We start from the raw sequence: 14,917 nt of genomic DNA, 5'->3' as shown, positions 1-14,917 counted from the left end.
ATTTTCTAAGGAATCTATTTCTGCAATAAAAAAATGGTGTTCTAATTTGAAAAACGGAAGTTGACGTCATTTCCGGAAAAACCGGAGGTGCTCATGCCTTGAAAATATTTTAGATTTCATCAGCATCGTGAAATACTTATAAGTGCTGAATTTCATGAAAATACGTTCAGTAGTTTCCCGTATAAATATGGGTGAGGTTCCTCGTGAAAGACCCTGTATATGTAGTATATTGTGGGATTCTATCGATTGAAGAAATTCTCTTCATTCGAAGTCAATCACACGACTCGTTTTTAAAACATTTTTTTCGTTTCAGCCAAACTAGATGGTGTCAAAACCTACATGAGGATGAGGAGGGTGCCTAATCATCTGCAAGTTAAAGTGATCAAGTGGTTTGACTATCTGTGGCTTACCCAAAAGTGTTCGGATGAAGAAAAAGCCGTATCGTGTCTTCCAGATAAACTCAAAGCCGAGATAGCTATCAACGTTCATTTAGATACTTTGAAGCGTGTAGAAATATTCCAAAATACCGAAGCAGGTTTTCTTTGCGAATTGGTGCTAAGGCTCAGGCCGGTTTTGTTCTCCCCGGGGGATTACATTTGTCGTAAGGGTGAGTATTGATTTCTTTCATTTCTATTCTCCGATAATCAACAAGTCATAACAGTTTTCTGCACAAATGCAGGGTGGTACAGATTTGGTTTAACAACCTTGGCGTCGGAAAGAACAACTTTTTTCATACAAAATAGTCATATAAATATATATTTTAACATGCTTCGTTATAGAGATACAGGGTATCGGAAAAATGAATGAAAAAATAGTATATTGTGCAACAAGTGGGGAAAGTCCAACTTTTCTCGCGAGTGTGGAAGTTTGTGGCACGAGCCTGAAAGGCGAGTACCGCAAACACACGAGCGAGAATAGTTATTTATAATACAAGTGCAGAAGGCATTGATATTCTTCCACGAGTTCAAAATTCAAAAACGAGCCACAAAGTGGCGAGTTTTGGAATGAACGAGTGGTAGAATGAGCCTTCTGTACGAGTATTATACATTATTTTCTCTAATTCATTGCATTTTCATTGAAATTAATGAAATATTTCCATAAATATAATTTAGTGATTTTTGCATTGAAAAATGTTGGTTGGCAGAACTGATTTCTTTGAGGCAGATTGATGAATTGACAGATAAAGCCGTGGCGGAAAGTTCGGATTACCAACATATAATAATAAAATATAACCATGAGAACTGTGCGTTTCTGATATATTCTCGCACGATTTTGTTCTACAAGATGTGGAAGAATGGACGGAATAACCACAGAATTAGAGAAAAGGACTTTCTCCACATATTGCACACCATACTTTTCCTACAACTGCACAAATTTCAATAATTCAATTAATGGACCTGATTCAAATCAAAATGGCCTTCGTTGACAGTATATGCTAATTTATTGCGTTTCCATATAGAAACGACTCAAAAGCCCAATTTCATTTGTCTACCAAGCGAGGTGTGGGCAAAGTGCCGTGAGAAATAATATTTCCCACAGTATGAGCAATATGTAGTTTTGAAATCGAGTAAGCTTTGAAGAATACGCTACTTTTCATAGCAGTTGTAGGAAAAATAGTTTTTTACATACAACTTGTATTATTCCATTCATTGTTTTAATTTTTAGGTATTGAATCTTAATAATGAAATCTTTCGAATCAGGTAATAATCTCCTGCCAAAATTATTCAATGTTGTAGATACAGGGATATGATGATACTTCTTCTATCGGAAATCTAGGCAACTGTTTTCTTTCCGAACAAATTATTTCATTTCTGAAGTCAACATGGTTTTTCCTGAATTTTTTTCATAGATATTACCCTTTTCGAGATAATCGAGTACAAAGCAAACAGCAGACACAAAAATCTACAAAAATAAATTTCTCAAATTATCCCAATTAGTTATGAATGAAAGTACAAAAATTAGCGTAGTTTATTATAACGCTTTCAGATGCCATTTAATTGAACATTACAACAAGAAATTCGTCAGACACTTGAACAATAAAACTATTAACAAGAATTATTCAACATTTTTTTATTCTACATAGGCGTACAACTTTGCTTTCGCCGCTTTTTTACGAGATTCGAGACTTTATTCTAAAAAACATTTATGATTCAAAGTATTGTCCATCGCTGGCCACTACTTTCTCTCATCTTTTGGGAAGCGTACGAATCCCGCATTGAAAAAAATGGTCATCTTTTGAAGCGATCTACGAATCGATCAAATTTTTTACTTCTTCTTAGGACTGGAAGTGCTGGTCAGCCAGGCCGTGTGCCGTTAATACGAACAAGTGATAGTCCGAGGAAGCAACGTCTGGAGAATACGGCGGATGGGGTAGGCCTTCCCATTTCAATGTTTCCAAGTATGTCTTGACCACTTTCGCAAAATGGGGTCAAGCATTGTCTTGTTTTAAAATCACTTCATGATGTCTCTCGTTGTGTTGCGGCCATTTGTCTTTTAATGCTCGGCTCAAACGCATTAATTGCTTTCGAAAACGATCGCCTGTGATTGTTTCAGTCGGTTCTAACAACTAATAATACACTAGGGCCAGCTAGTCCCACAAAATACTGAGCATGACCTTGGAACCATGAATATTCGGTTTGGCGGTCGGTGTGGAAGCATGATCTGGATATCCTCATGATTTTCTGCGCTTGAAGTTATTGTAATGAACCCATTTTTCGTCTCCAGTCACGATGCGATGCTCGCAAGGTACTGTTCACAAGCAAACAAACGCCGTTCATTATCTCTCGGTTTCAACTCGTACGCCAATTTCCCTGTTTCTGAATCACTTCCATGACTTTCAGGCGTTTTGAAATGGCTTGTTGCCTCACTTCCAATGATCCTGCCAATTTTTGTTGCATTTGACTGGAATCTTGACCAAGTAATGACTCCAATTCTGCATCTTCAAAAACTTACTCTGATGGTCTTTGTCGTCAAAATCGCCGTTCTTGAAGCATTGAAACCACTCTCAGCTCGTTCTTCCACTAATAGCGGCCTCACCATACGTATTTAAGAGCATTCGATTAGCCTTCTTCATATTGAAGCAGAAAATTAAGACCTCTCGCAAATGACAATTTGGCTCTCAGGCTGACATGTTTAATCAAGAATAACTCTATGATGCAGACACAAATCGACTAATATTTCGATGGCGAAGCTTATAGCATGACATCTAAGATCTATTTTTTCGACTACAGCCATCTGTTGCAAAAAGGCAGAAGCAAAGTTGTACATTAATAAAAATTTGAAAACTATAGATCTGATCGCCATGAAAATTTGCATTTTGATATAAAAAATTTTATATATATATATCGCCAAGAGATAACGAATATTTTGTGACCAGAAAACCAACGGCGTGTGGGAATTCGGGTGTGGATATAAAATAACAATTTCACGCCTCATAGAAAATTCCAGAAGAATATTGGAAGGGAAATAACCAATATTTCCATGACAACAGATCCGATCGAGATGAGAATTTTCATGTTTATTCAGAATGGCAATTATATGCACCTATAAACATTTCTGAGGTCTCCAGTACTTGTTTTGTTTTCTCTCCCAACGATTTTGCAATGTTTCAAATAGGCTTTCGAATGGAGTTCCATTTCAAGTATAGTGGCTGTTTCGAAGTGGATAGCATATAGAAATTATTTTAATTTCCTGGCGTTATGTTGCAGAAATGTTCCATTGTTATAATAATTATCAATAATCAATACTATGTTTCTCTAATGAAAATTTATGAGAATTGAAAGATCAAATACTAGTCGTTTGTGAATGCAAGGACACAGAAATAGAATAACCATTAGGGAAATTCTAATATGCCTATATCGAAAATTATTATTCACATTTCAACCTTGTGAATAATCAAAGAATATTCCATCTGAATTTTATTGTGCTGTTAAATATCCCTCGCAACGTATAATTTTATAGCATTGGGACCATATAAAACAATTTAGCACAGCTAATTGAATTCCTGTTACTCCAATTACGAGACAATTACAAATCATACAAATTAGTGAACTCAGAGGCGATAATAAAGTCATTATAGGCAAGGATGAATAATTTCCCATAAGCCACCCACTCTTCCGCTTATTCATTTAGCCATTATTGTCTTTAGATTTGAATGCGAAATATAGGCGGCAGTGTGAATATTCTGCAATTGATTTAATTTCAAAACACATATTATGCAAATACCGAATATCATATCGCACATCATACCTCCATTAAATGGGTTCATTAATATAATGCATTTTGGTGTTAAAGCAAGACATAATTTATAGCATAATGAGAATTCCGCATAATTAGACAACTATAGGGTGTGTTTCAAAAAAAGGTGACCCCCCTCTAGGATAGGTAAAAAATTGAAAAATAATTGGGGTTTGCTCAATAAAAATTTTCGTAACGCCATCCGTATTAAAGAAAAAGGGAGTTGAAAAAAAAATTTTGCCGAAACTACAGACAACATTGTAATGAAATTTCATACGACTATGTTGTGGAAGTTGATACATCCCTTGAATTCGTTTTTATATCGTTTCATACAATATTATTCAACTTGATCATGAATGAGATTATAACTAGTGTCAACCAAACCAGTAGAGGATATAGAATGTGGCCAAGAGCAATGAAGATCTTGTGCTATGCGGATGATGCTATTTTAATGGCTGAAAACGAAGATGATCTACAACGTCTGCTATATCGATTCCAAACAACAGCCGATAAATTCAATATGATTATTTCATTGGAGAAAACGGAATCGATGGTCATCTCTCGGGAACCTATCCGATGCAAATTGGCCTTCAATGACAAACCCATCAAACAAACCTTGCAATGTACATATTTACGAGTAGAAATATCCAGCTGCAAGAACTTGTATCAAGATGTGCGGACTCAGACGAATAAAGCATCCAGAATATCTGGATGCTTAAGAGAAATAATATGGAAGAACAAACATATGACAGCAGAGAGTAAAGTCCGTATATACAAAACGGCTGTGAGGCCAATATTAACATACGCAGCAGAAACCCGTGCTGAAACTTCCAAAACCAAATCTATGATGAGAAGTACGGAGAAAATCCTAAGGACAATAAAGGGAGTAACACTGCGGGACCAAATAAGAAGCAGTGTTATACGGGAAGAACTGGCAGTGCAGGATATTGTTCGGTTTGTACGGTCAAGGCGCAGGAACTGGAGAGATCACGTGGAAAGAATGAGCAATGATCGATAGGCCAAGTGGGTAAAGAACGAAAAGCCAAACTCAAAACGCCCTCCCGGCCGACCACCAAAGAGATGGTATTAGAGAGTTGGACGTCAATATCGCAAGAGGCTGGATGAACAGAAGATGACAAGACATGGTCTTAAGAATAAGGAAGAAGAAGAAAAAGAAGAAGAAGTGACTTGATGGAACACAGTGGCGACAAGCGTGGTCTTGATTTTGATTGGCTGAGCCTGAATATGGCGGTTTTCTGTTTATATTCTCCGTTTACCTGATTTTTGGAATTTATTCAAAATATAAGGCCCATTTTATTAGGTGACTGTAGGATTCTTCAGCTCAATAATTTTTTCCATATTCAATCAAATACTATCAGGTCCAATAATTTTTATTTTGACGTGTGTCAGTTCAGTCCAGTCAATTGTATTCTTAACTTCTATGGTTCAATATTCCTATTCGCCAGTTTTTGGCTCAATTTGAACGAATTATTATTATTATTATTATAAGTTTAATTAAGTCATTACAGTTTCACCATTGCCGGCTGAGAAGATGATTCACGATGACCCAAAAGTGCTTTATTTTTGTGATTTGTGAATGCAAAATTTCAACCATTTTAAGTGAATTTTAAATTTTTTGAATCATTTCATTTTTAGTAATGGTGTTAGGTGTAGTTTTACTACACTATTTAAAAGGATGACACCCTTGAAATATAGCGGGCAATTCAAAATTGAACCTCTCATTGGAAAACCCTATATTAACATCAAAATTATGACATCATTGCACCAAAACCTTCACTATCCGATATATCTTTTTGATATATCAATACAATTCCAACTAACCAAATAATGATACCAACCGAAACAAAAATAAATTATCCGAATGAACAAACGGCTGATAAAACTGAATAACTAAATTAACTTAAAAACAGACATATGTTTCAGAATTTCTGTATTTTTTCATATAACTTTTCCTCATGTTGTCTACTTGTTCAAAAAACTTACTGAATTCAAAAACCTACTGTAACTTGTATATTTTCCTTATCAATTTACTTTTGAAAACACCGTACGCTAACTGAAAAGAAATCTCTGCCGACATTCACAGAGATAGCAATCTCAACAGGTGAAAATGTAGATCCTCTTTCTTACTTTCCTATGAAATGGATATGCAAATCATCATTTATTATCATTATTATTATTAGAACTCTTTATTGCAAAAAAGGTTGTACAATAGTTTGTTAAAAAAAGTGCAAAAGGCGAGCATATCGCAAAGCGATATCTTCCTGCCAACCTTTACAGAATAGGTACAGAGAGGGTACAATGTGTGACCATTTCATTCGAACACTAATTAATTACTTCAAATAAAACAACGTTCCGTCCATTTTGATTAACTCCTATTTTACAGTTCTATGTCTCCTCCTCTACCGATCTTTCTCCAAAATTCTACCTTTCCTTAAATCTGCAAGTACCCTATTATTCATAATTCAAATGGGATGAGATGATTTTTTTCGAACTAGGACAAAAATAATTAAACACATTTTTCAAAATTATTGTAGAAAATCTCAAAATTGTACTAAATTCCAAACCTACCTGAAGAATCGAGCGTTTGACAAAACAAAATGATCCCCAATAACGTGAAAATTGCTGAGAAATATTTAATGTTAATAGAGATTAATTTTAATTAAGTAAATACACCTAACAAAATTTTTTAATGAACAATGAAGGGGTACAATGTGTGACCATTTCATCTGAACACTAATTAATTACTTCAAATAAAACAACGTTCCGTTCATTTTGATTAACTACTTTTTTACAGTTCTATGTCTCCTCCTCCACCGATCTTTCTCCAAAATTCTACCTTTTCTTAAATCTGCAAGTACCCTATTTTGTGATTTCTCTTGAGTCATCATTTCAGCTAAAGTTGCATACAATTCTGCCTTATCATTCTTTATTCTTAATACCTTATCGCTCACTTCTTTGAGGAAACCACCACAGTGTTTTACATCCTTTCGAGATAAAGTGAAGATTTCAGTTATTTCCAATGCTACTATAGACAATGTGGCGTAACCCCCTTTTTTGGTGATAGCAAGATCAGAAAAATGGTCGCCATCTTCAAAATGTAATATTTCGACCGCGTTTGGTCCATAGTATACTGCGAGAGTTCCATGGGACACCCAAAACATCTTCAGCAAAGGTTCACCGAACTTCAGAACAACGTCATTCGGCAGATAGATTTCTCTCTGCATGAAGCCGATGATACTTCCAATGGAAGCCCTTGACATTCCAAAGAAAAGCGGTATTGTATCCAGGACGTTTTTACAAGTATATAGAAACACTTCGCATCGCAAATGTTCAGAGAAAGTAGATAGTATCTCTTCCTCCTTGAAGAACTTCTTTTGGAACTTATACTCGTAGTACGTTATGAGGCGTTTCTTCATGACTTCCGATATGTTTTTAGATCGTACGTACTCCGTTACTTGGTGGATCAATTCTTCATACTTGCTCTCCGATATGTTGACGGAACCGAACAGTTCCAAAACTTTGGCCATCGCATATTTACAGTAGATAAAACCAACTATAAGAACGCATGAACAAGCTAACCTCTCTGATTTAAGGTCCATAGCGCGGTAGCCTTCGCTGGCGCCGAAGAAGTGACAAGTGGCACGAATGATCACCAAAACGTAGAGGTCAAAAAAATTCCTGCTGGTGCCGGAACACATCAGTCCGTGAACTGTATCGGCATCCAAATCGCTATTGTCATGAAGCCAAGACTCCTTTGGTAAATCGTCCCAGGTATAATACCAGATCGATGCGAAGTACAGGCCGCAACCGCACCAGTGAATCAGATAAAAGGCCATAAGAAAAACCAGGAACAGCGTGCTCAGGGATTCGGGAAATTGGTATTCTTCCAACATCTCCGTTAAATTTCGGCTCATATCGTTTAGTCTCAGTAACCTGAAACAACGAAGACCGCTCAAAGCGGTGATTCTTGATTTCCTCTGATTTATCCCGTAAATTGCTACTACTAGTTCTTTGACTGGTAAGCTGCAAATGGTTTCTGGTATGAGAAAGCCGAGGGCCCTGATCTTGATTATTCTAACTGGAGAAAGTACTATTTCTTTCGTTAAACGAATGCAATAGCCGGTAAAACAAGACAGCACAACGTTGATTATAAACAAAGCGTCCAAGCTCCACTGTATCTTGAAGAGAAGATTGTACTCGGTGCATGTCATGAAAAAAGAATTTTTAACAGGATCTATAAGTAAAGAAATCATCCATAATAGGCACATGAATTTCTCCTTATAAATGGCGCATTTACTAAACGGATGTATTATTTTCGAGTAATTTCCTTCGGCATGTCTCCTTTTCTCGGCTCTCAAAGAAGCATAGCTTCGAAAGAATCTTTTGGCTTTAGCACTCTCTTCATCCACGATGAAGAATTTCCTCAAGGATAAAAACCAGGTCTTGGATTTCGGTAGATACGGAGGTAATTCCAGAATACAAGAATCCACCGTGAGTGGCAGATCGCATTCATGATCGAAATACCCGATATTTCTCCGCATTCAGATAATTATAAGCTTGACGTTCGAATTTTCAGATTGAAGTGACAATTGTGTATCGGATGAATTCATGAATTATTCATAGAATATCAAGTTCATAGAAAATCATAGAATTGCTAGTAACTAAATAGCTTGGTGATCGATTCGATATTAACAACATATGCGAATATAAATTGTTCATGATTTCATTAGCTTTCTTAAAAGGTATAATGTTGCAGATGTCATCAAGGTGCATGTAATTAGTGCGAAGAAATACCTATATAGGTACATCTGACAATTATCGATTTTCCGATGGCTGGTTTCAAAAACAAAGAATATGCGGACATTTTATATTTCAAAGAATTCGTTTGTTAGAATTTTGAAATTTATAATACAAGTGCAGAAGGCATTGATATTCTTCCACGAGTTCAAAATTCAAAAACGAGCCGCGATGGCGAGTTTTGGAATGACCGAGTGGTAGAATGAGCCTTATGTACGAGTAATATACATTATTTTCTCTAATTCATTGCATTTTTATTGAAATTAATGAAATATTTTCATGAATATTATTTAGTGATTTTTGCATTGAAAAATGTTGGTTGGCAGAACTGATTTCTTTAAGGCAGATTGATGAATTGACAGATAAAGCCGTGGCGGAAAGTTCGGAGTACCAACATATAATAATAAAATATAACCATGAAAACTATGCGTTTCTGATATATTCTCGCACGATTTTGTTCTACAAGATGTGAAAGAATGAACGGAATAACCACAGAATTAGAGAAATATATTTTTGTAGCCTTGAAAGAGGAACAGTTGTGGTTGTGGTAAGGACAGAAATATCGACTTTGTAACTGGATTAAAGGAATAATATATCGGGAAGAAAGTCGCTTAAGAATCTTATTCAAGTTATTTAACGAATTTAGCCAAGCTTTCTACCATTCACATGGCCATCTTCAGGGCAAATCACTCCGAACCTAACAGTACAGTCAGGCAGAAACATAATAATTAAAGTCACATCTATAAATAAAACTTCTAGGTCTCAAAATTAAAAATTAAAAGGTAGTTATAATCCACAGTTAAGGTCAAAATTACAAATTTCTGGAATTATGCTAGTCAAATTCAATACGTCAATTATCTTAAAAGTTCAAAAGTAAAAAGATAATTGACGTATAGGATTTGACTTGTATAATTTCAGAAATTTGTAATTTTGACCTGAATTTTGGATTATAACTACCTTAACTTTTAATTTTGAGACCTAGAAGTTTTATTTATAGATGTGACTTTAATTATTATGTTTCTGCCTGACTTTGCACTGTTAGGTTCAGATTGATTTGCCCTTAAGATGGACATATGACTTTCTACCCGATATATTATTCCTTTCATCCGAAACGTTGGCCTGAAGAAATTTGTAAAAGAGAAGGAATATATGTAGAGTCCTATTCCTGAAATTTGCTTTCTATTAGGGGAAAGGTGCCCAATATGAGGCCATTAAGCAAGAATTGACGTAATTCTTTAGTTTCTCCGATTGGCGCAAAACTGAAAACGAATACTCCTCCTAGAATCATCCATCTTTCTATTGCCCTACTCAAAATATTCAGTCACAAAAGATTTTTCGAAATATTTTCGATTCCCTAAAACCTTACAAAATGATCATCTTATAAACCCCGGTGTTTGAAATGATCCCTGTGGTATCGGTAAAATGATCCCAGGGATCATCTTACTCCTTTTTTTTAATCATCTAATATATTTTCAATGATGAAGTCTGTAAAACAAATATCTGCAGATATTATAAAATGATTTTATTAAGGCATGAAACATATTATAGATTATCAACTGAATAAACAACTGAAAATCAACATAAAGGATATAATATCATAAAAAAACTGAAATTCGAATCTGAGTTGGAATTTTCATAATAAAATAAAAATTATTAATTACATATCAACAAAATATATCTACAGAATTGACTAGACTTTTTTTCACTTTCTATGATATAAATGGCTTTTTGGCAGGTGTTGTTATGCAAATGTCGCAAATGAATGAATTCCTTTGAATCATCACTATCAATGCCAGTACAGGTTGGCATTGATCACTGGAAAATTTTTCTATGCAGAATAAACATTCTGTGTCATCTTGATCAGACGACCCAGATTTCACAAATGACCTTTTGCCTACTGCTCTTCCTCTTGTATTGTTTTTATAAGTAGCTTTCCTGTTTTTTATCGTTTCTCCTTTATAAGGAGAATTGTAGAAATATATAGATATACTTTTTTGACGATTTTTAGAACCCTAAATATTTCAAATAGTATGTAAAAAATTAAGGTGTAGGATGATCTCCAGGGATCATCTTGTACACAAGGTAGGGGATCATCTTGCCCCAATTTCCGTTCAATATTCGCTATTATAACCTATTTGAACGTCGAGAAATAATCAAAACTAAACATATTAGGAAGCCGAAAACATAAAAATCATTGTTATTCACCATTCTCAATAAAAGATGCATAATCTTAAAGTTAACCTTATTTTAGATAAAGCGGCCACAATTTATATTTTTACTGTGAATGTCGACTGTTCGCTCACACCCAAGTAACAAATTGTCCTAGACAGGAGGGTGTTAAGGGCTACGTAATGGCATAGAATTCAACAAGATTGCATTGCTCATGAGCACATGAGCTCGTAATCGAAAGGATCAACTCGTATAACTTTCCCCTATAACCAATAGAATGGACGAAGAAAACCTTAATGATATTGTATACTGTTAAGAGTGTTACGTATTGTATGCTTTAGACCTGAACACTCAACAGAAACAGCGGTCTTTTCATTTTTGGACAGTATTCATAGATACATAGATAAGGATTTATGCGTAGCGGGATTATCTTTTGAAATTGAAGCTTTTGACTCTCTACATATTCCTTTTAGTTTAATCAAGTTATACAACATGGGATTTCAGGGTATATTTTTGGAGTGGCTGAATAGGTACTTAACTGATCGCAAAATGTTTGTCAGTATTGATGGTACCGACTCGAATGGATTCGGTACGACTCTTGGTGTTCCTCAGAGCTCGGTCTTGGGGCCTTTACTTTTTTTGTTGTTTATAAATGATCTTTCCGCTTATATTGTCGCCGTTTCAATTCTGCTACATATTTGCAGGTGACCCTTCTTTTTCGATCATGGCACTGAGTCTTGGGGAGGTCGCGAATTTGTCCACATCTATTGCCAGTATGTTAAAAGAATGTTGCCGTAAAAGACTCATTGTAAACATCGACACAACTATACGTATCAATTTCGGAACGAAATTAACCCACGGCCATCTGATGACATATGATGATGCTCCCAGTTGCGAATACTGCGGTACTCGCCAAACAGTACAGCACATTATGGTGCACTGCCCCCAACACGAAGATGCTCGTCGTAGGTGTGGACTGGAGGATTACCTGAAGGACAATCTTAGTTCACATGATGCAGTCGAAAATACATTAAATTTTCTTAATGTTATCCAAATAGGTAGATTATAACAAGGTTGAGAAATTGATATTGCATATAATATCATAAAGTGATTGCAACAGTCCCTCGTGTCAATTTCGGCTCAAGATCTATCAGTTGGGATTGCCTTGTAATAACAGTTGGATTCACTTCTATAGGGTGTTTTTTTCGAGGTGTATAACTTCAAGTTTGCATTACTGTTCGAGATAGCGACCGATTTAACAGTTGTCAAGTGATTTATTTTCAGTTTGGTTTGGCAATTCATCAAGAATAAACTCACGCCTGAACAACGCTTGCAAATAGTGCAATTTTATTTCGAAAATAATGGTTCTGTGCGGAATACGTATCACGCACTACGTCCATTTTATCGTCGACAAAATCGTCCATCAGAGCAGTTAATGGCTACATCAACAAACAAAACTGCCGCGTTTGGAGTGAAGCTAATCCTCAAGTGTATATAGAAACACCATTACATCCAGAAAAACTGACTGTTTGGTGCGCTTCATGGGCTGGTGGAATCATTGGTCCGTACTTCTTCAAAAACGATGATGGCCAGAACGTTACAGTCAATGGTGATCGGTATAGAGCCATGATTACTAACTTTTTCATTCCTGAATTGAACAACCATGATGTCCAGGAGCTGTGGTTCCAACAAGACGGCGCAACATGTCACACAGCTCGTGCCACAATCGATTTATTGAAAGACACGTTTGGTGACCGCCTAATTTCACGTTTTGGACCTGTGAATTGGCCTCCAAGATCTTGTGATTTAACACCGCTAGACTACTTTCTGTGGGGCTATGTAAAGTCATTGGTCTATGCGGATAAGCCACAAACACTTGACCATTTGGAAGACAACATTCGCCGTGTTATTGCCGATATACGGCCACTAATGTTGGAAAAAGTCATCGAAAATTGGATGTCCAGATTGGACTACATATGTGACAGCCTTGGCGGTCATATGCCAGAAATCATATTTAAAATGTAATGCCACAAGATTATCTTGCGGATAAATAAAATTCATGTCAATCGAATAATCCATCGTTGTTTTATTGCAATTTAAAGTTCTATAGCTCTAAAAAAACACCCTTTATCACAACCAAGTATCCCATTTAGTTTTTAGATGTTTAGGTATTTCGATGACTGTTTGCATTGATATCAGCATATTGATTCAGTATGTGAGAGGTCAAATAGTTCCTATTTTGCTATCAACAGAATTAAGAATATATTTCCACTGCAATCTCTAATATACATGTATTATTGTTTATGTTAACCTCACATATCGTACAATATTTCGATATGGGGAAGCTCATCTGACTTGAACAGAGTTTTATTTTGGAGAAAAAGAATTTTGAGGATGATCTTCAAATCTGCGATCCTCTTGTAGGCCACATTTTATAGACAACAAAATTATGACTGCCACATGCATTTATATTTTCAGGTGTTTATTACATATCAGAAATAACGACAATGAATACACTAAGCTTTCTGATCTTCATAGTTATAACACTAGAAACACAAATATTCTGACTGTGCCAAATCACAGAACCTCAAGTTATGAGCCTTCTTACCAGAGTATCAGGCTTTTTAGGTATTGGATTTTGGAAAATGATTTCAAAAGTGTAATGTAAAGTAAATTTTATTATTCCGTTTCAGAGTATATTGGTGATGATACCCTATATGAATGATTATTATTTAAATTATAGTAATTTGATTCTACTTTTTCCTTTTTAAATTTGTATGCATAATTATTTGTTTATACTTTTGATATTTTTGTTAACATTGTCTGGCCTGTCCCATACAATTGTCTCAAGGTATAAATAAATACATTATTATTATTATCCCCGACTTTTGCCTATACGCGTAGGATTTCTCCTCGCCGTCGGCTTCTCACTCCTCGCTAAGAGGAACATTCACTCAATCCCAGATATTTAAAATATCAGAAGGGTAGAGCTCGGTCGTGTCCGGTCCTTGTGGTCCCCCTGGTTCTCGTCGAACTTCTGGTCCTTTTACATGTGATCCTTGGACCTGTCCTTCGCTTCCTAGGAATTTTCTCACCGTCCTTGCAGTACCTAAAAGAACAGCTTTTTGCTTTATATTACATATATACTCACTAAGTCCCAGTTTCTTAATATTCCTCTTGAGATTTTTGGGCATTATTCCAGTTGTTGAGATGATAATTGGAATAGTTTTCGTTGATATCATTCCCCACTGGCGCTTTATCTGAAATTCGAGATCCCTATATTTTGAAATTTTTTCGACCTCCTTTTGACGCAGGTTGTTGTTATTTGGTATTGCTACGTCAACGAGTAATGCTGTCTTTTGATGTTTATCGACTAGTAATATATCTGGTCTATTGTAAGGGACTGTTTTAGCAGTCAAAACTGTACGATCCCAGTACAGCTTATAGCGTTCGTTTTCCAGGATGGTCTCCGGTCGGTACTTGTAATATGGCAATTTTTCAGAATGAATTAGTTTTAATATGGTTGCTAATTCTTGGTGTAGTATCTTTCCTACTGCATCGTGTCTCTCTTTATATTCATTTCTTGCAAACATTTGACATTCTCCCGTGATATGTTGTATTGTCTCATTTGTTGGACACCCATATAGGCATCGATCGTCAGTAATAGTTCGATCCTTTATGATATGCCTGCAGT

General features: G+C 35.7%; 1 protein-coding gene across 3 annotated transcripts in view; it reads left to right on the top strand.

The window, feature by feature from the left end:
• LOC123677476 (cyclic nucleotide-gated cation channel alpha-3) overlaps nucleotides 1-14,917 on the top strand; it is a 255,400-nt gene that overhangs the window by 222,658 nt on the left and 17,825 nt on the right. For all 3 annotated transcript variants that reach the window (XM_045614013.1, XM_045614014.1, XM_045614011.1), the window contains exon 7: nucleotides 314-607. In XM_045614013.1, the coding sequence (XP_045469969.1) occupies nucleotides 314-607 (294 nt within the window). The remainder of the gene's footprint in view (nucleotides 1-313; nucleotides 608-14,917) is intronic.

This window comes from Harmonia axyridis, chromosome 4 (assembly GCF_914767665.1).
Source record: "Harmonia axyridis chromosome 4, icHarAxyr1.1, whole genome shotgun sequence".
NCBI classification, from domain to species: Eukaryota; Metazoa; Arthropoda; class Insecta; order Coleoptera; family Coccinellidae; genus Harmonia; species Harmonia axyridis.
Note: the sequence above shows the minus strand (reverse complement) of the source record. Positions and strands in the feature narration are given on the sequence as shown.